The sequence below is a fragment of the Lissotriton helveticus genome, chromosome 11, assembly GCF_964261635.1.
Source record: "Lissotriton helveticus chromosome 11, aLisHel1.1, whole genome shotgun sequence".
Classification (NCBI taxonomy): domain Eukaryota; kingdom Metazoa; phylum Chordata; class Amphibia; order Caudata; family Salamandridae; genus Lissotriton; species Lissotriton helveticus.
In genome coordinates, this window is record NC_136072.1 from 9,095,118 (window position 1) to 9,117,354 (window position 22,237).

General features: G+C 43.1%; 1 protein-coding gene across 1 annotated transcript in view; it reads left to right on the plus strand.

Moving 5' to 3' along the window:
- The window catches only part of LOC144792081 (putative cation-transporting ATPase 13A4), a 319,809-nt gene that overhangs the window by 251,661 nt on the left and 45,911 nt on the right, over positions 1–22,237 (plus strand). The window contains exon 26 of the mRNA XM_078666932.1: positions 10,064–10,238. Coding sequence (XP_078523058.1) covers positions 10,064–10,238 — 175 coding nt within the window. The remainder of the gene's footprint in view (positions 1–10,063; positions 10,239–22,237) is intronic.

Consider the following 22,237-nt stretch of genomic DNA (forward strand, 5'->3'; position numbering starts at 1 on the left):
GTGTGGAAACTTTGCCTTGAGGTTGATCAAAATCACAGGATTCCACGGTCCGTGTGTGAAGCTATTAACTACACCCGGGAACTGCATTAATCCAATGAGTGACCTAACATTGAAAACCAGTCCAGGCTGTTTGATCATCCAAGCCCCCTCTTTTTGAGGTTGGAGACAATGTGACTGCCACCTGACTACCATAAATGACTTTTACTGGGATTTGTGTTACTATATGCAGGACCATTGTTCAGATCACCTTCTAGAGAATTTTATGACACGTGATGTATCCTCTCCCATTTTGTTAAGTAACTGGGGGTGGAAGTCCAGTGATTAAATCATTGTCTTCCTTCCAATAAGAGAGGCATTTTGTTTTCTCACAGGAAAGGTATTCCACAATTCTGTAAAGAGCGAATTGCCACCACTAGTCAGGGAAGAGCTTGACCAGAACTTAATTAAAATCTATGTTCATCACATATTTAGATTTTTTAATTCGATTGCAGCAGAAACATTTTTGATAAATATAGCAAGAGTCTACTAATTATTACTGTGACTATTTCCTAACCCGATTTGTCTAAATTAATTTTATTGACAAGTGGGTTTTGATAGTGCAAAAGAACTACCACAGCTTGATAAAGAGAAATAATGTGTATCCTATTGCGGTCGATATTTGCCAATCTAAATATTCGATATAACCTATATTGCGCACTCTGCACCCAGATCTAGTGGACTTTGTATAGATGACTTTGCTAATATTATATTGCAGGTATCTAATCATTTTAGAAAGTAGCTTTCTATTAATTTATTTATTTATTTGCAAAGTTTTATATAGCGCTGGCTAGACCCAGAGGTGTCAGAGCGCTTTACATGAGGATCAGCAAGATCACCTTAGTTTACAGCCGCTGTAATTATTTTAAAATCACACATGCGGATGGAGTATACCTAAACTACTGCTAACATATGATATTAACCTTTGATGCCACTAGTGTATTTGTATGTAGCATTATTGTGGTCTTACTTCAAATGTAAAATGCCACTTGGGGTTAGCCAATCTTTCACTGTGTTTAGGTGTGTGTCAAATTTGATAAATGTTGGGTTCATAACTGTGTGTTGCATCTAAATAGCCACAGTGGTTTTTATAAGTGTGCAGTGTCACATCACGATCATGGATGCAGCATTGTAATTCTAATACTTAAATATGATGAATCATGGTCTATTAAAAATAATGTTCTGATTGACAGTACTGCTACCATTAAAGGAAACTACAAGATGCCAATTGCATTTTTTGAGGGTATACATAAGTTTGACGTATCCCTAGATTTATTTAAACCATACCCATCAAGAGACCGGAATAAAGTAAAATAATTTTACCTGAGAGGTTTTTTAAAAATAATTTTTTCATCTCTGTATACTCTCATAGGAGGATACAGCTGACCCACTTGCGCCTCTTCCACAGGCCCACTCACCATTGGACTCCCAATATGAACACTGTAAGAACTCCCCCGAAATGCAGGGTTGTAGCTCACTGTTTGACCTGTCATCATTGGCGTGGGATTCCCCTGTATTTGCCTTTACCTCCTGTTAGGTTGCTGTGAGTGGGACTTCATTTTTGCTTGTCTAGACGCTTTGGGCACTTTGCCGCTGCTGTTCAGTGCCAAAGTGCAAGTGTTCCCTGTAAATTGTTGTTAGGGATTGGTGATTCCATGATTGGCATATTTGATTTACAAGTCAGTCCCTAGTACAGTGCACCATGGGTGCCCAGGGCCTGAAAATTAAATGCTGCTAGTGCCACCCACACAAGCTGCCTGTAAATGCAACTCAAGCCTGCCAATTCAGTGCCTGTGTGCAGTCTAGTACTGCGATTTCGACCTGGCAAGTGCACCTACTTGTCAGGCCCTAACCTTCCCTTTTCTTACATGTGAGTCACCCCTAAGGTAGGCCCGAGATACCCCTGTGGGCAGGGTGCAGTGTATGTGAAATGTAGGACATGCCCGGATATGTGTGTCATGTCCTCATAGTGAAATATTGCCAATTTCGATTTTCACTATTGAAAGGCTATCTGTCACATACGATAGAATGGGGCGTTTGCTCATACCATCTTATGAGTATTACTGCCCATGGGAACAATATAGGAAAATAAAGTTTGATATGCCCAAACTCAAAATGTTAAGATGCATATTTCAGTGTGGGTCATTTTTACATTCTGTGTTTGAAAATACCCCTTTTAGAAAGTAAGTATTTTCTTGCCTAACCATCCAGTGTACCTCTGCAAGGTTGTGTATTGACTGTCTGGCTTTGGAGTGACAGGGACTGGGATGTGCATTCTGTTCAGAGAGCCACTTGTGGGGGGGGGTAGGTTTGTCCTGTCTTTCCAGGGTGAGTCAGGGCTGGGCTGATTAGACCTGGTCTGCATTCAGAGTAGGGGAGGAGATTTCTTTCACACCTGAATGGGCCTGGTCTGACGAGGACAAGGCTGTCACCACCTCCTGCCAGAAAGCTGCACCAGAGAGGACAGAACTGGTTTTGGCTGGGCAAAGAACTTCTCTGCACCAAAAACAAAGTGATTTACCCAGACCCCAGACTTTTAGATCATTCTGGGAATCAAGAAGAACCTTCGCCAAGGAGAAGGGCTGGAGAAACTGAGGAGAAGAGCTGGAGAAATTGAGAAGTACTGCCCCTTTGTTGTGTGTTGTCCGGGGGCTGTTTCAGGCAAGGAAAGGAGAAGGACTTAGCTGTGTTCTGTGTCCCCTGCTTGAGGCAGATCTCCATGGGTGTAAGTAGAGCTTGCCTCCTGTTATGAAGTCTCAGGGACACAAAAACTTCGCCCCACGTCCTCCCTAAACAACTTTGCTGGGAGTTCTGACCTGCTGAGAAGTGCCTGCCAGTCTTCTGGGCCTCTGGAGGCTGTTTTTGGACTTGAAACTACAATAACTGTGAACATCGACGCATCGCCTGTTTCAGACGCATCGAAGCAGTGCAAGAAGAATTTTCCGGCGCATTGCTGCCGCTGAAGAATCGCCGTAGTGCTTGCTCGCGGCTGAAGTGTCTGCCGTGCGACGAATCCTGTGCACCAATCTCTGACGTCCAAGATCACTTCACCAATTCTGATGCAGGCGCTGCTGTGGAAGAACCAACGCATCGAGGGGATGCGGCTGAAATCATTGCAATGTCCCGGATTGTCATGCATCACATCGAAGCGCCAAGTCTGTCGCATTGTCGGAGGATGCTGTAAGAAACCGATGCATCACCTCATCTCCAGTAAGGAATAACGCATGACCTCCCCTGCGCAGTGGTAAGGAACCGACGCATCAGCTCCTCCGGAGCAAGGAACAGACACATCACCTTCCCTGAGTGTAAGTAACCAATGCATCACCTTTCCTGTGACCCTTTTTGCTTGCATTTTCGACACATCCAAGGTACTTTGTGTATAATTGTAACATCCAACATTTTCTTGGAACAGAACTGTTTCTACCTTTTAAGAATCATATTTCTACTACTGTATTGTGGATTTTTGTCATTTGGTCTTGATTTGGTATAGATAAAGCTTACTTATATTTCTAAATTGATGTGGTGTCCATTTGTAGTGTGTTCTCTTTATTACTGTATGTATTCAATTCAGTATTTATTGGAAGATTTGGAACTCCTAGGAGGTCCACATATGAATACAAACATTTTAATATGAGTAATAACACGATACAAACTCAATCCATGAAGCATCATGTAATTATCAGGGACCAGCATTAGGATAGCTACATTTAATTTAAGTAAAATCAGACAATATTGTCATTAATCACAAAACCTAAACTACTAAAGGTTTTCAACATTGCATATACTATGATGCATATAGGACATTGGAAAGTTACCAGTTCTTTCACGCAGTAAAATCTAAAATTCAGTTTCAGCTAAAAAATATATTTAAAGTTAGCAGCAAAAGGAGAAACGACAAAACATCTCACAAAAAGTGCAAGGGCAGTATATATTCACCAGGAAATATGCGGCAAAGTCCTAAATTCAAGTTCAACTTAAAATGTTCAAATTGGAATTAGTAGGAAGAAAAGAATAACTAGACATATCCATAATAATTAAAGAGTTTTTCCCACACTGCTTCGTTTTTTGGACAAAAGAGATAGTCTCGGGCTGATGATACATTTTTAACACATTTTTGTAAAAACAGCGGACGTAGCCCACGGTGACGATTTGAGGCCAATGCAGGCCAAACAAAAAAAACATGGCTCCAGGGTCTGAGTGCTCAGCAAACACAAATTACAAGTTTTTCCATTATTCAGATTCTTGGACCAATTAGCTGTAAGGTCGTTTAGAGGAATGAGATTCATACCACATAAAATGAGCAAACGACAAATTCTGTGTTCTAAATTCCAAAGTAAATATTTTTGGGCAATTCTCAGAGAGTTTGTCCTAGCTATTAACTTTAATATTTCTTTAGAGTTGCAGAACTTAATGTCTCTAATGTAGCTAATTTTGCCACTTAAGGTTTTTAGGAGAGACTTGAATCCTAATGGTGGAAGTGTGATCACTGATTCTTCTTGTATCTCAAAGGTTTGTAGTGCCAGTAAAAGTCACGGTAAAAATAATAATTACCTGCATTGACATCAAAGATTTCATGGCACAAGAAACCTCTTAGGGAATCCGGCTCACTGTGTTTTAACTGATAACCCCAGCCTAAAACCCTGGATAAACCTTGGATATAGGAGCATATCAGACCGAGTTCCAGTTATTGCTGCCGTTGGAACTAGTGAATTAAAATTACATATTTTACGTAGTATCCGACCTTCAAGCCTACCTAAAAAACTCCAGTCCTTGATAGGAATTGATTCAATTGCGTAAAGCCAGGTAGGGGGCATTTTGCCTTAAAAACCTTCAGTAAGTGTAAAAAATGTCTCCTACCCATAGCACTGTAGAAAATACCCAAACCATTGGCATGAGAAGTAGCTTTACTGGAACAGTGTTCAATATAAGGTTTATTCTTCGAACTACTTAAAAGTTTCCCTAAGTACAGGTATGAGTCTACCACCTCCAGCGGTTCAGAACTAATTTGCCACTTAAAGTTACATGATTTTCGACCTTTAATACTTTTCATTATTAGAATTTTGCTTTAATTTTCAGAAAATGGCCCATAGTATATTTTTGTAGGGAAGCCAACTTTCTATTCAACCCAATAGGGGTTCGGTCCATTACTTCTATATCATCTGCATATAAGAGACATGCGAAAGGGCGGGTACTCTATTTGGTGCATCTCCATCAGTTTGAGCAAAGCAGTCGGGTAAGTCTGCTATAAAAAGAGAAAATAATAGCCGTGCCTTGTTTGAGGCCATTTTCAGTGGGAATTACATTTGATAAACCTTGATTTCCACCCATTAGTATCTGGCACCAGGTTTTTTTTTTTTTTTTGCAGAGTTTTATATAGCGCGAACTAGAACCGAACTGAATCAGTTATCAGAGCGCTTTACATAGCACCAGTTACGTTACATGAGGACACACTTTCATTTTAGGCACGGGGAGATTAAGTGATTTGCCCAGAATCACAGGGATTTTTTTTTTTTTTTTTGGCGTCGTTACCGAGACTTGAACCCAGATCCCCAGGTCTGAGGTCGAGCGCCTTAGCCGTTAGGCCAGCCCCTCTCCCCGAGGGGTTGTTAATGAAGAGCTATGATTAGGGATAGCAGAGAAGCAGGTAAGCCCAGTTTGTGCAGTTTTCTCCATAACAGAGGTCGGTCTACTTTATCAAAGGCTGTTGAAATGTCAATGAAAGCCATGAATACGTTAGAGTTATGGGAGATTGTATATTTGTCCCCAATTTCAACATGGAAATATTATCTAGCGTGGAATGATTTTTTTCCAAAGCCTGCTTGCTCGACGGGGAGGACTTTCTTTTCTGCCGCCCATTCTGTAAGAGGATCAAGGAGACTCCGTGCGAAGATTTTCCCCGTAGCATCCAATAAGGCGATTTGCCGATAATTACCTGGATGTGATCTAGGGCCCTTTTTATACAGATGAATTAAAATAATACCCGACCCAGATGGAGGGGTCTTACCCTTAGAATAGCAGAAATTATAAAGTGGAGCTAGAAAGGTAGCCCACAAAAGTGGCTCCTTTTTAATTACTGACATGAGAATTTCATCAGGGCCCAAGGCTCCTGAGCCTCTCATTTTTTGAATTGCTCCAACCACTTCATCGATGAAATGAACGTAATTGGAAACAAAAGTTTTAGACTGATCGGGTGCCATAATATTGAATAGTTTTTATATTTTTATTTGAGTTTATTTTTTATTTTTATTATATTAAAGTTATTGGCCTATAAGGCCCAGCTGGGCAGGGGCGGATATTGTTATAATTCTGAAAAAGGGAAAGCCAGCAAAACAGCCATAATATTGAATCTGCAGGAATTAAGATTCGCAGAATACAGTTCTAGCAAATAATGTTTCCATTCCTCTTCTTTTATGGGTATTGGGGTAGATGTCACTCTAGTGCCACAGTAGTTGGCAATTATTTCTCAGTACCTTTTAGAGTTATTATTTGAGGCTTGCTCTTTTAACTGTATCCATGCGCCATCTTCCTTTAATTGCCTTAGAGAGCATTTTTTTCTTCTGTCTTTTCCTCTTTAGTAGGTTTATTAGGTTACCTTGCTCATGTGAAAAGTGCAAGAACTGGACCCTTACTATTTTATTTATTTCTCTATTTAATGGATTAAAATTTGGTCTCCGTTTAACTGGGGCAGGTGTTGATTTGCAAAACTTTGCCAGGAAGCCTATGTTATAGGAGAAGGCTTCAAGTAAATCTAGTTGGAAATAGTCACTCTCGGCAATTACTAAGTGCTGCTGGTCTCTTATTAGTGTCGATAAGGGCGCTTTTAATTTAGCAGTCGCTTGAGAGTTCCAGTGAATTCTGCCATCTGTTACATTGAACCCAACGGTGTCACCTTTAAAGTTCCAGGGGCCTACATTTTCGCAAGTGAAATCTAATTTAAAGCAGATTAGCATATGGGCACTAAAATAATTTCCCAGAACTTCCCTCTTTGTAAGTTTATGAAAGAAATCTGAATAAACAATATTGTAATCCAAACCCCTAGTTACAAATGCTTTACACACTGCATCTGAGATAAGCCTGTCTGCTTGTTCCAAGCTACCAAAGGGGTGGACCGGGGTTATTTTAGAAGTGTGTCTCCCTTACCCTGACTAGAAAGAAGGGTTCCTACTTGGACAAAGGTACCTACCTCTGCCAACTAGAGAACCCCATTTCTAACACCCATGGTTGTGAGAAAGAGTCCTATGAAGAAGCAACCCCCTGGCCAGTGGGTGGGGTCTTCAAAGGGAATCTCTCCCCATGTCTGTAAAGGACGGGTCCCCTTATGTTACGCATTTCCACAGGGTACTTTCAATATTAATTATGGCCAGAGACTGTACCGCTGTGTGTTGCTTGATAGTCCCATATTGTGTTTATACAACTCTTACAGCCAAATGTAATGTTTTCTGTAATCCTGTTTATTGCCAGAAGTATTTTTTGTGTCCATCGTTATTGCCTCCACTATTTTAGCACCATGGTAATGCCACTCTCCTACAGTGAAGCAATACCCGCTGACGGTAAACACTGTTTACAGTACTAGCGAGATTGCCACCCATCAGAGCAATTTTTTGGGTAGATATTAGCATTATTTTCATTGTCGCACCAATTTACCTACGGCACAGGCATGCCAAAATTGTGATGGAGTTTTAAAGTGTTTGAATCATAAAAGGCCAGATATCTGTGTTGTCTTTTATTGGGTTCAAAACAATGTAAAGTTGCAAAAATAGTTGCAGACATTTTTTCCAAATGAATGAATGAATGTAATAGATTTTATATAGCGCAACGTTCACTCCACGGAGTATCTTGGCGCTGATGCAGAGGAAAAAGGGCACCTTCCAGGACGAGGAGAAAAGACTGGCATAGTCTCAGATGATAGATGATTAAAGAAAAGACCAAGCCTTATTCTCTGGAATACCAAAGTTCCATGTTTTTAAGGACTACCTGAAGTAGAGTTCAGTTTGCGTATGTCTGAGTTGGGTAGGCAAGGTGTTCCATGCTTTTGTCCCTATGGCTACCAGCGTCTTGCCGCACCTAGTTTTAAGGTTAAATTTAGGTGTTTGTTAGGAGGTTCTCTGAGTATGACCGTAGGGTACCTTCAGTGATGTACGACTTAGTTCTAATGTTGAGATATTCTAGTCCAATATTATTTGCTGTTATATAGATAATAGTGATAACCTTAAACAAAATCCTCTTATGGACGGGCAGCCAATGAAGGGTTTTGAGTGCTGTTGCAGAGAAGGTATCTCTAGGCAGATTAAGTACCAGCCTCGCCGCAGCATTCTGGACCACCTGTAATCTTTGTAGTACGTTTTTGTTAGTTCCTTCATAGAGACTGTTACAGTAGTCCAGACAGGATAGCACTAAGACTGCTAACACCGTTTTTTTGGCCGACGTTGGGAGTAGATCAAAACATTTTCTGAGAGTTTTTATTACTTGGAAGCAAGTACCAGTCACAGCTAGAGCTTGCTTGTGGAAGGATAAAGTATGAGCAAATTTTATTCCCAGATTCTTTACAGTCTCCACAGTAGTAGGGGGTGGTGCAGAGTTTAACGGCCACCATTGGTCCGGTCTAAAAACTTTAATCTTGCCAAACAGCATAATCTCTGTTTTAGAGCTATTACATTTCAAATGGTTTAGCTTCATCCAGTTCATCACTACTGTTAGACAGTGGCAACATTTTTCTTCAGCCACTGCTGAGTGTTTGTCCAGCGTAAGCATCAGTTGAGTGTCGTCCGCATAAGCGATACATTCAACATCGTATGTGTCCATCAAAAAAAGCAATGGTGCCATATAGAGATTAAAAAGTGTTGGACTCAGGTCCGAGCCCTGAGGAACCCCTGATGCCAACTCTCTTTCTTGTGATCTATATCCTCTCAGCATTACAATCTGTTTCGTATTTTCTAAAAAGGAGATAAACCAGGCCAATGCATTGTTTGTGATTCCACTGCAGGCAAGTCTGTCTCTTAAGATGTCATGAGAGACCGTGTCAAACGCCGCTGACAAGTCTAACAGAACCAGTACTGCATCCTTTCCCTGATCCATAGCAATTTTTAGGGATTCAGAGGAGTGCAAAAGTACTGATTCTGTAGAATGACCTGCTCGAAAGCCAGATTGGTTAGGGTGTAGTATATTGGCTTCCTGAATTAAATCATTAAGTTGGTTATTAACAAGTTTCTCTGTAATTTTACTCAAACATGGCCACAGTGAGATAGGCCTAAGATTGGAGGGAGTCGTGGGATCTGAAAGTTTCTTCTTTTGAAGTGGTTTAAAGACGGCGGTTTTCCAGCTAACGGGCATTTTGGCTAATCTAAAAGTGGCGTTTATGATCTGATTAATGGTGGGGTTGATAATATCCACCAGTGCGTGTAAAATGTTTGGAGGGCAGGGATCAAAAGGCGAGCCTGATTCACAGGCGAGGATAGCTTACCTAGATTGCTCTAAATAAATCTCCTTAAAAGCATATCCATGCTTTACTTCTTTTCCCTGTGGTCTGGGCATTACGCATCTGGGGGAGGGGTGGGGGGTGATGTAATAAAATCTTTCTTTATTTCCAGGATTTTTTGCTCAAAGAAATCAGCAATACGATCGCATAGATCTTGTGAGGGTGGAATTTCCTGTTCAAGATTTTTGGGCATAGTAAAAGACTTTCCAACATTAAAAATAGTTTTTTGATTGTCAGCTTTATTTAGTGAGTTTGCATAGTATGTCTTTTTTCGTTTAATATGCTGGTGGTAAGATCTAAGAGCAGAATCAAAAGATCCCAGATCTTCTGCATTGTACTGTTTCCGCCATTTCTTCTTGAGTGTTCTACACATACAAAGTGCAATCTTCTATCTTAATAAAAAAATGTATTTTTTCCATCCCTTATCAGAAACAAGAATATTTTACATGCCAAAGCTTGCTTAAATTGGGACAATATTAAGAAGCAATTGCTGTGACAGTGGATTTGTTTGGATCAAAGTGTAATGTATTCATACATGTTTCTTTCTTTCAGTCAGTCTGAATGGTGCCAACCCAAAGTTATCTTCATACAGACCTCCAAATCGACTGATGTCACCCCCTTTTGTCCTGTCTTTATGTCTGCACGCACTCTTTGCCTTCATCATACAGATTGTTGGCTATGCATCCGTTCTACAGCAACCATGGTATAATGCAACAAATATCCATAGGTAAACAACAACTTTAGTGTGACTTGTTAATTTTGTTTTTTAAGATTTCCGGAAATATGTTGTGTTTTTAAGTTTTTAATCTGTGTTGTTATAAATATTGTTTGCTGCTGCAGTTTTCCATTACACAGCACTGTAAATGTAAACTTTATAACTCTTTGATATTCAATGTATCACTCTCCTAAAAATGAAATAGTGACAATGCTCTTTTGGAAGGTGAGCCCATTGCTACACTAGGGTAGCTGTATCCCTTTAAAATAATTATGGACACTGTCTCCAGCCCTCAATTTTTCCACAAATCATTGCATTGGGTTTGTGGGTCTAATTGTCAATTGAAGCAAAACAAGTCTACAATACCCGAAAGCATTAGACTATCTCACAAAGGTCCAGTACAGGGAAACGTTTCCGTAATGACTTGGAGGAGGGTGAAAATGCAGATCTTTAGAGAAGGCACTTAAGTCTGCTTTCGTACCAGGTGAGTGTGATGTGCATGTAGAAATCTCAAATAAATGAGAATCAACTTTCCAGAGCAAATTACTCATCCAAATTCATTAGTTGTCCAATGGGTTCAGATGCTGTTACAGACTCAATCAAGGCATGAGGTAGATGTCTGTACCAAGAACACCTATCAGGGCTCCTTTAACACAAAAAACCCCATTGGAGGGTCTCCATGTGATCTTCTTAGGGTAAGTTGACCCTAAGGAGATATTTAAGGCATCTTTCTTACTGGGAGGAAGGGGATTCACTTTCATGGGCATATACAGGAGTTCCACTTGAGTAGTTAAGTCACCCAGAACCTGCAGCTACATTTCAGGGAGCGGATCTGATGTAACCAGGGATAAAGAAAGATGCATTTCTAAAGTAGGCTTCCAGTTGTGATCCAAAGTGCAGTTGCCAGCCAGTAAGAACTGATTGGATGGGACATTAGGGCCTGAAGGTTTTCTATTACCTGTTCAGAGGCACCTGTACATGGTATGTCCTGGCAATGGAATGCTCATGGAAGTTTAGAGTGTGTGACTTTCATTAAAGCAAAATATTTTTGATTAAAGATCTTCTCACACATTTGTGGATACACACATCTTGGCAATGGGAAGGAATCTATAGACATCTAGTCTAATAATTAACTTGTCAATCTTAGTTCAAATTCTAGTTCCATCTGCTTATGATGAAAATTGAGTTTTTTTTAGTTTTTCAACTAATAGTTTTGTCCACAGCTAGGACCTGAGTCAACAGGTCTGAAATTCTAAAATCATTTAAAGCATTTTATGTCCTCTGTTGACACTTCGCTAAAGATGAGACTGTCCTTACACTGGGCAGGCAACCCGGTTGTAATTGTAAGGAATGATGTGTTAAGAACATATTGTACTATAAATTGTCTGTACATTTAGAGGTCACTGTGATCTGTCATACATTCAATAGAGTCGCATGAAGTGGTCCGAATACCTCTGTATGGCTGAGGCTATATTTAGTAATGAGTCTTGGAGAATGTAACACTTTCCAGAAACACAACACTGTCTCTGCATGGCTTTTACCATTCACAAAACTGTAGATTCTGTAAACTGGCCGCTATGATGATCCTAAAATAATATTCCTCATAAAGCCTACTGTTTGAAAGATGTTAGCAACTGGCTTCACATTACTGAAGCAATGTGGATATGGGAATAAACCTCCTAAACGTAGAAACAAAGTTCAAATATAATGCAAAATCTAGATTTGGCAGGATACATGCTGTATATCTTGTCCAGCAACGTGATGGACCTTCACAATGTCTATCTAGTATTAGAAGGATCAAGTGTTTAAAGAAGCGCATGTACACTTGTGGGTAGCATCTGCCTTCCTGTCACCAACAACAGCCTTCCACCGGAAAAGGATTGAGGGTGATAAAAGAAAGATTCCCAGCCTTTGACCAGCAGACAGGGCATGGTAAGCGCGTGCTATAGCACCTTCCTCTGTTATCCCTGTGCCCTGACGAGCTCACTCATGGCTCTTTATTTACATCTTTGCTGTTCCCACCTCCTCAGTGAGAGACCGAGAAAACAGCACCTTATTTTGAGTGCTCAGATGTGCATTAAATGTACAGATTCTTCTTTACACGCCCACCAATCATGAACTTGTAACGGGTAGGCACTGGATGCCAGCAAAGGATGGTTGGAAATATGGAAATGGGTGATACCCATAGTGCTTTGTTATGCAATACCTGCAGACTCCTCTACTATCCTTGAGAGATGAGCCCCAGATGTAAAGAGTGTCCACATATATTTTTGCTGCCCATGAGGTGTGAAGTAGACAGTAGACGCACGCAATGCCCAACTGGAGCCATGCACCCATGTATGAGTACCATGTACCAGGAGTTGCCAATAGGTGTCATGCCTGACTACCTTATGAAACAGGTGCTCTCTGCTCACCTTAAGGCTGGGATGGCCACCAATGGTGGGAGCCATCTGAAGAACCACTGGCTAACAACCATTTTCTGTGAGTGGGCACCTACACAAGAGGGTGCCTTCTTATGCCAGGTATACCCACCTGATGACAAGGTAGGCTGGCAACAATGTGTGTGTTAGACCTGGCACCTTGGCGTGAATCCCCCTTCCACTTTTTCGCTGATGTGCCTCAGATGTTTTGCTGGTGTTCAATGCTCAGGGCACTGCGCCCCGGCCAATCCTGGCCGCAGTGCTAGTGCTCCCAATATAAAGTATCTCTGTAATTGATTTCCATGATTGGCTTATTTGGTTTACTTATGCTAATCAAATGGGGAAGGATCACTCGTCCTGCACAACCTTAGTTATGCAGGAAGAACGTGGGGTGTCCCAAATAAAAGACCCTCATGCACGTGATGGGTATGATGGTATCTAAGCGGTATATCTTGATTTTCCGCTTTCTAATCACGTGTGTGCATAATCATCAGGTCGATCAGGTTATGCAGCCTCCACCAGGAGGTTCTTACCCAAGGTTGATACAGTAGTGAGCCAGTGAGGAGGGGTATTAAAAAGTCCCGGAAAGCCAGATAGACATTTTATTAAGTCTGGATTCGGGTCTGGTAAACTCTGGAATAGTGCATCTCGTGAACCTGTTATGAGTAATAGGTGCACTCAGAGTATTAGAGTCATAAATAGTGGGTGGGTTTAAAAGTGGTTGACATGTTACTGCCTCATTGGCCTTAATTAGGACTTACGGGCATTCATCAGGACCGTTAGGTGAATTAAGTGAAAAGGATATAAATGAAGTGCTCTTAAAAATAGTGATAAGAAATAGGGATTGTCAACCTGTTTCTCTGTATTGGAGGTCTCAGTGTACCTGTAGGAAAGTAAACATAATTGCTTATCAACAAACAAGGGATGGGGTAAAAAGGGACACACACTGAGCAGAAATCTGCTTAACATGTCTATTCAATGATAGACTCCATAACAGCTAAAAAATTGCAATACTTCATGGACCGGCAGGTACATATGGCAATGTCAACTCTCTCTTCAGCACTCCAAACTCAAGCAAAGGGCTATAGCATGCTTGGGGTTGATGTTGCATGCATGTATCAGAAAATTATGCAAAAATCAGTGATCGTGCATCATGTCGTGTTCGTAGTGCACTTCCACTGCCACTCATTCTAAAGTGAGGATGTCTTTAGACGATTCTATTTTGGTGTCTTATCACATGTGTTATTAATCAAGTCTGACACTAATAGATCGTGGTCTAATCTTAACACAATAGGAAAGTCGTGGTTACCTCGCGCGTATTCCTAACGCGCTCCAGTCGGGTGGCGGGGCTCCAGGCAGACTATAAGAAGAGAGAGCTAGAATTAAGGCTAAGCCTCGCAGAATACTTGCGGTTTTAGCGTTCCCATTTCTTCAATATCGGCACCTTCTGCGTCCGACGCTGGCGACCTCTGTGTGCGCTCTGCTCTCGCCGACTCGGAAACAGTCAGTTGTGTTTCCGGGTCAGTATTAAGGGGCGGTGGTTGTATTGGGAAGAGAGCCTATTGGTCATTCCGTATGTTTCTATGGAAACCTAAAGTGTTTAATCGAATTTCCAGTGAATCCCTTCCTTATGTGTGTAGGCTTGGTGTGTTATTTTAACACGGTAAGGTTAATGGGACCAATGTTCAATAACGAGATGAACGCTTGTCTTGTGACGCTCAGTCCGTTATATAGGCTGTAATATATTGAATTGATTTTGAAGGAGCGTTTTATATACAGCGTACTGTGGATTGCAACTGGTACAGCGTGAAGCAACCCTCATATCAACATAAGGGGACAGTATTCGGTAAGGCTGAGTTATTATGGCCAGATGCTGTATAATCATTTTCTTGCCAGGCTGAGCCAGGGGATATTGTCATTCAAACCCTCACTGTCAGTTTTAAGCCTGTGCACCTACCTTTGCTCTTTTTCAAAGAGGATCTTTTCAGCATTTCTGTCTCTATTGGGTAATGTCTCAAGGATGACCCAATGTAGGTCTTCTGTAGTGTGGCCCTTCTCTAAGTAGTGGTTCGCCATTTTTGTAGTACTCTTTCTGCATTTTACGTTGCTGCGATGTTCACACACTCTGTTTTATTTTCCTGCATGTCATTCCGATATATCTAAGGTGACAGGGGCAGGTGATCATGTAGACCACGTGGCTGTTGTTACAGTTTGTGTGAGTTCTTAGGTTCCATTTGAAATCTGGCCGCAGCTGTAGTTCTTTTGTAGGTTTTCTTAAACTGCAAACAGAGCATGAGCCACATGGGTAGTGATCTGTCAACTGAGGGTTCCCCCATAAATTCGTAATCTCTCTGGGTATCTTCGGGGCAGGTCTAGTATGGACTAGGATATCTTTTAAGTTCCGACTCCTCTTATTGGCGAACCTTGGTTTCGGCCAGGAGAGGTTACCCGATGTCAGTATTCGCCAGTTCTTGTTGATGATTTTTTTTAACACTGTTTGTCATTGGACTGTACGTGGTTACACAGGTCAGGACTTCTTCAGGGGTCCTTTCGGGACAGTTTCGAGGAGTACCTCTCTATTCTGGTTTCTGGCACGCTTTTTGCATTTGTTGATTATCTTCCTTGGGTAGTCCCGAGCTTCCAATTTTTTGCAGAGGTCATTCGCCTGTGATTTATACTCAGTGGTATTGCTGCAATTCCGCCGCAGTCTGAGGAACTGGCTATATGGTAAATTTTCCCTCAGGGGGCGGGGATGGAAGCTATTGTAGGAGAGAAGGCTGTTCTTAGCAGTTGACTTGAAAAATGTCCGAGTTTGGAGAGTGCCAGCATCGGCATAGATGGTTACGTCTAAAAAGTCAATGCTCTTCTGCTCTGCACAGTAAGTGAATCTTAGGCATTCATCTCTCTGGTTCAGCCAGGTATGAAATTCAAGTAGACTGCTTTGATCTCCTTGCCAGATAACGAAAATATCATCGATGTACCGTTTCCAGAACAGTATATGATGATGGTACGGGTTAATGTTCTCGTTCAAAATATATTGATCCTCAAATGTGCTGACATAGAGTCCTGTCACACTGGGGGCAAATCTGCTGCCCATCGAGGTCCCGTGGCATTGTAGGTACAAGGTGTCTTTGTATTGGAAGAAATTTTCCATGAGTGCCATCCGGCAACACTCCAATACGAAGTGTCTAGGAGTTTTGTAGGTCCATACAGAGTTAAAGAGTATGTTCTCGAGGGTGTCCATGGTTTTCCCTTGTGGGAGGCTGGTGTATAAACTTTCCACATCGAATCCAACCAAGAGCATTGTGATCGGAGAGTACTCAATGTTTTGTAATTGGTTTAGGAGGTCTCTAGTGTCCTTTAGGTACGTTGGGGTCTTCTGAACCAAAGGTCTGAGATATTGGTCAGTCAACTGGGAGAGTGGCTCCAAGATCGAGCCAATGCCTCAAACGATTGGTCGTCCAGGTGGTGGTACTCGTCCTTTGTGCGTCTTTGGTAATGAATAAAAGTAGGGGGTTCTAGGTGTCGTAGTTCCTAAATACTCCCCTTCTTTTTTTGAAATCCAGTTGTTAGTTTCCCCTTCTTCAATCATCATGGCAATGGTTCTCTGTAGTCTCGGTGTAGGGTCTGTTGTTAAGACTTTGTAGAATTTGTCATTTGAAAGTGGGTCCATACATTGTTGGTCGTATCCTTCAGCCGTAAGGAGGACCACACCCCCGCCTTTATAGGCAGTTTGATGACTATATTTCGATCTTCTTTCAGAGCATTCAGTGCTTGTTGTTCAAGTCTGGTAATGTTAGAAAGGTTTTGTGGAAATTCTCAGCAAGTTCATCAATTCCTTTGAAAATAGCTTGTTCAAAGGTCTGAATTTCAATAGGGACTTGAGAGTTGAGTGGGCAGAAAGACGATTTATTTCTCAAAGTAGTATCTCCTTCTCTGGTGGGAGGTTGATCTTCCTTAAAGAAAGCCCTTAATTTTAGCTTCCGACAGAATTCTGCCAGTTCACATTTGGTTTTGAATAGATCTGGTTTTTAGATAGGAACATATCCCAGACCTTTATTAAGGACACTCTCTTCATCTTTAGTTAGGATCTTTTCCGTGAGATTCACGATGATGGATTCGTGTTTGTTCCCGTTTTGGCTTTGGTTACGCTCCTGGTCTGTACTTGCCTGGTTTGGTCGGACCAGGTTACTCCTCTCCTCCGTGTTCTCTGTGATGTCTGGCCGTTCCCTAAAAAAGGAATGCCTTGTTGAAAATTCTGGCCTGACTGATGTTGCGTCTGGTGATTCATGATCTGAGGACCTTGGAAATATGGGTTCATCCACCCTTAGAAGTGAGGATTAAAGGGTTGGAAAGGTATTCCTTGATTCCCCATTTGAAAAAACGGAGGGCGCCATGAGTTGCGTCCTCGTCGATTTCCTCTCCTGTTCTGATACTGGGTCTTATTAGGATTGTGGAATTCATCTCCACCTTGGTCCGAACTTGTACTGGATGCAGCACTATTTGACCCGTTGTCATCTGACTTGTAATCCTTGCTGCTGTAAGGATGCACTTTCTCCAGAGAGAATTTTTTAAGTTCTTTTGCTAATTTCTGTAGTTTTGTTTGAGTCAGGTATTCATGAGTGTCACTCATTTCTTTATTGATTTCTTCCAATCTCTTTTTATATATTGTGATGTTCACAGTATTATTCAGTTTTGTTTCCAGAATTTCAATTTTTACCATGAGTTCGTCTGTCAACCTCGTGGCGGTTTTGATGATAAGGACTAAATAGTCCCTGGTGCACTTCCATGAGATCGCAGACCAATCTTTTCTAAAGGGCAGATCTTTCAGGAAAATCCTCGGCGCATTGGTAACCCAGAGTCCCCTGGGTGCCGCATTTTACTATTAAGTATTCTGTCATTATGATGCCGTGAACGGCTGTTCTGACTTGTTCCTTTTTAATTTCTGTAAGTTTGTCCCATTCTGTAGAGTTGGAGAGGGTCTGAGTGAGGTCACTGTTCATAAATAGGCCGGTCTGGCGAGTATGGCGTCAATTTCTTCTATGGAATAACTTAATCCTAGGTTCTCCGCCATGATGAAATCTTCAAGGCAGTCTTCTGATCAATAAGATGTTCTCGGTCAGATTCTTGTGAAAACTCCCACAGCTGTGCGCTGCTCAATATTCTCTAATCAAAAGAGGGAGGTGAAAAGCTGATCCATTCAGTTTCCTGAGTAAATATGCTAATCAAATGGGGAAGGATCACTCATCCTGCACAACCTTAGGTATGCAGGAAGAACGTGGGGAGTCCCAAATAAAAGACCCTCATGCACGTGATGGGTATGATGGTATCTAAGCGGTATATCTTGATTTTCCGCTTACTAATCACGGGCCCGATTCACAGAACTAACTTAAGACAAAATCCTAAACTTACTACTTTTGGTATTCACAGAAGTTAGGATTTTGTCTTAAGTTTGTATTAAGACAGACTTAAGACAGACTTAAGACAGACTTAATTTAGGATGTTGTCTTAAGTCTGTCTTAAGTCTGTCTTAAGTTTGTCTTAAGACAAAATCCTAACTTCTGTGAATACCAAAAGTAGTAAGTTTAGGATTTTGTCTTAAGTTAGTTCTGTGAATCGGGCCCCACGTGTGTGCATAATCATCAGGTCGATCAGGTTATGCAGCCTCCACCAGGAGGTTCTTACCCAAGGTTGATACAGTAGTGAGCCAGTGAGGAGGGGTATTAAAAAGTCCCGGAAAGCCAGATAGAGATTTTATTAAGTCTGGATTCGGGTCTGGTAAACTCTGGAATAGTGCATCTCGTGAACCTGTTATGAGTAATAGGTGCACTCAGAGTATTAGAGTCATAAATAGTGGGTGGGTTTAAAAGTGGTTGACATGTTACTGCCTCATTGGCCTTAATTAGGACTTACGGGCATTCATCAGGACCGTTAGGTGAATGAAGTGAAAAGGATATAAATGAAGTGCTCTTAAAAATAGTGATAAGAAATAGGGATTGTCAACCTGTTTCTCTGTATTGGAGGTCTCAGTGTACCTGTAGGAAAGTAAACATAATTGCTTATCAACAAACAAGGGATGGGGTAAAAAGGGACACACACTGAGCAGAAATCTGCTTAACATGTCTATTCAATGATAGACTCCATAACAGCTAAAAAATGGCAATACTTCATGGACCGGCAGGTACATATGGCAATGTCAACTCTCTCTTCAGCACTCTAAACTCATGCAAAGGGCTATAGCATGCTTGGGGTTGATGTTGCATGCATGTATTATCAGCATATCTCTAAGTGTGGAATGGTTCAGAAAATTATGCAAAAATCAGTGATCGTGCATCATGTCATGTTCGTAGTGCACTTCCACTGCCACTCATTCTAAAGTGAGGATGTCTTTAGACGATTCTATTTTGGTGTCTTATCACATGTGTTATTAATCAAGTCTGACACTAATAGATCGTGGTCTAATCTTAACACAATAGGAAAGTCGTGGTTACCTCGCGCGTATTCCTAACGCACTCCAGTCGGGTGGCGGGGCTCCAGGCAGACTATAAGAAGAGAGAGCTAGAATTAAGGCTAAGCCTCGCAGAATACTTGCGGTTATAGCGTTCCCATTTCTTCAATATCGGCACCTTCTGCGTCCCACGCTGGCGACCTCTGTGTGCGCTCTGCTCTCGCCGACCCAGAAACAGTCGCCGACCCGGAAACACAACCGACTGTTTCCGGGTCGGCGAGAGCAGAGCGCACACAGAGGTCGCCAGCATATACGCAGAAGTTCAGGAAATAGTAAAAAAAATAATGAACACGGAAGCCGCCGTGTTCGCGCTACAGCGCTAGCTCCAAAAGAAAGTCACGTACTTCAAATGGCTATGACACGCCGTGGTGCACCATCCGCATGCGTGTCAATCCTAACGACCAAGGCAATCCAAACTAATCCAGAGGAACACGCGTCTCAGAATACGTAATCTTCCCTCTCGCAATCCTGAATCAAAATACTCAGGTGACAAGCACCGGAGTGAAGGAGAAGGGAGCTTATATAGTAAAACCAGTGAAAGAAAGGTAGGACTAAAGTCATAAGCATTCTGGGATATGTAGTCCCAAACCCCATTTCGCATAAGCTATAGCCTAGCTGTGACAATAGGGTTGTGCTCCACCACCACAATGCTGGCTCCACCTCCTGCGGAGCGTCTGAGGTCCCTGCCCTGCACACTGAAAGAAGGCGGCAGCGTCCTGTCAACAGAGTGCTCCAAAACTGGGTTGAACCAGGCTCAAGCCCCCTGGCCTGCAAAGACAAAAGAAACGCAGTATAAATATAGGAGCTCCACTCCTTACAAATCAGATCCTGTTTTGACCATGACGAACCTCTGCCTGACTAGAAGGACCAAGAGAAGCTGAAGGAAGGAAACCGGTCGCTGCCCTGAAGGACTGGCCTGCAGTGGTGCCTTGCTGAGTAAGGAGAGAAAAAGACCAGAGAGGACTTTGTAGACTTGTGCCTGAAACAATCTCCAAGGGCTTGAGCACTAGCTTGCCCCCTGAACGGAACCCCAGGACCATTGGGTTCCATTCTGCCTGTGCCCGTTTGCTGTTGGGCCTTAGTTCTTATTCCCTCGCTGGAGTTGTGACTCGGGTGCCTTCGCCCCTCCCAAGATCATGACAGCTCGGAGCCTGGTCGCCCCGCCGCAGAGAGCCCAGCTCATCCCTGAGTCGCTCTTTGCTTCAGTGCCGGGCCGCCCGCTCTCCTGTCACCTCGCCTGCTAACGGAGCGCGTTGTGCACCTCCCATCTTCTCCCGCCGGAATCTGCACGGAACGCATCAAATAGCCTCGGACGGTCCGTACGTCGTAACGTACCCGACTGTCTCGCTTTGCCCTCCTGCATACCAAGGCTCGTGCCGCACCTCAAGAAAGGCCTCGCCGTACCATGGTACCGGAAGCCTGGTGCTGCACCCGTCTGCCCGAGAACGCAACGCCCCTCACAGATCCACAGGTACGACTTGGCGTGCTAAGAAGTAGCAAGTCCCGCAGGCCTGAACGGCGCCTCGCCCCGTGAGCTGCATCAGTCCCCGGATCGCCACAACCCTCCTCCCCGTGGAGAACCATTGGCCTCGTGCCGGGACCGCCCTCACCAGTAGCCGCGCCTGAAACGCCTCGGACACTCCACGCAAGGTACACTTGAACTCTATCCCGAGTTCGCATCGGATCCAGGGTCTGCAACGTTTGTTTTCGCTGTCTTCATACCTTGCTGAATTAAGAACACTTGAAGAAACAATTGCCTATTTAAATCTGGTGGCCTTCAAATCGTTAAGCGTTATATGGTCTTGTGATAACTCTGCCTATGAAGTATTTTTATATAAAGTCTACGTATTTTTGATACAACCTAACGACTGGTGTCCGTTTGTGGTGGGTCAGTGGGTTTACTGTATGTGGTCATAAATGCTTAACTAACTATCGCCCTGAGGATTAACCTTGTCTGCTCGCGCCACGCAACCTAGAGGGTGAGCAGGGGTTATTCTTACGGAGTAGTTCCCTTGCCCTGACTAGAGGAGAGAGTCCCTGCTTGTCACAAGTACCTACCTGTGCCAACCAGAGCCAGAGAATCAGGTGGTGGTGGATCCATCCGATGGCCTTGTCGAGGTGCCCCGGGGCCCGTCGTCAGAAGAGCTGGCGGACAGGGCCGCAACCAGAGCGCATGAAGTGGAAATGGCAAGATTGAAGGGACAGATGGCGATGGCGGAGAAGAAACTCCAGCTAGAGCATGAAATACGCATCAAAGAATTGCAGCTGAAATCAAAAAGCTTGGACAGAGCTCCTGGTGGCAGCGCAACGCCAGCGCAGGTAGAGTCAAGGGTCTATGTACCGAAGGATGTGGTAAAGGAGTATTTTAAGGGGGATGACATAGGGCAGTGGTTTCGGGCCTACGAGGTAGCCATGTCCTCCCTCCGGGTCCCTGAGCGAGATTGGGGAGCGGAGTTGTGGGGACGGTTCCTGACCGAGGGGCGGGACACCCTGCTAGATCTTCCCTCTAAAGAATCCAACTCCTACCAGCACATGAAAGATGCCCTGATGAGCAGATTTGGGTTAACCCCTGAAATGTACCGACAGCGGTTTAGGAATTGTGTGAAGATTGAAGGGGGTACGTATGTGGAGTATGTGACCTTTTTCTGCAGAGCGCTGGATGGTTGGGTGAAGGGTAGCAAGGGGAATGATTTTCAAGGGCTGCTTGATTTAATGGCATGGGAGCACTTGTCGCTTAATTGTTTTCCTGAGTTACGCCAGCACCTGATCGATAGCAAGCTGTCCAACCCGAGGAAGCTTGCTGAGGAAGCGGACCGCTGGCTCAGCATCAGGGTCCACAAAGGTCCAGTGGGAGACTCAGCCAAAGGTGGGCAGGGTCCCCAGCAGAAGAGTGGGGGGGACAGGGGAAAACCGAAAGGGTTCCACAAAGTCCTCCAAAGTAATCCCCAAGGGAAAGGTTCTCAGCCTCCTCAACCCCCGAAGCAGACCAGGGCCCCAACAGGTAAACCTGTTCATAGGGGGCCTATCACCTGTTTTAGGTGTTGCCTCTGACCCTAAGTGTCGCTTATTCGCAAAACCCACAC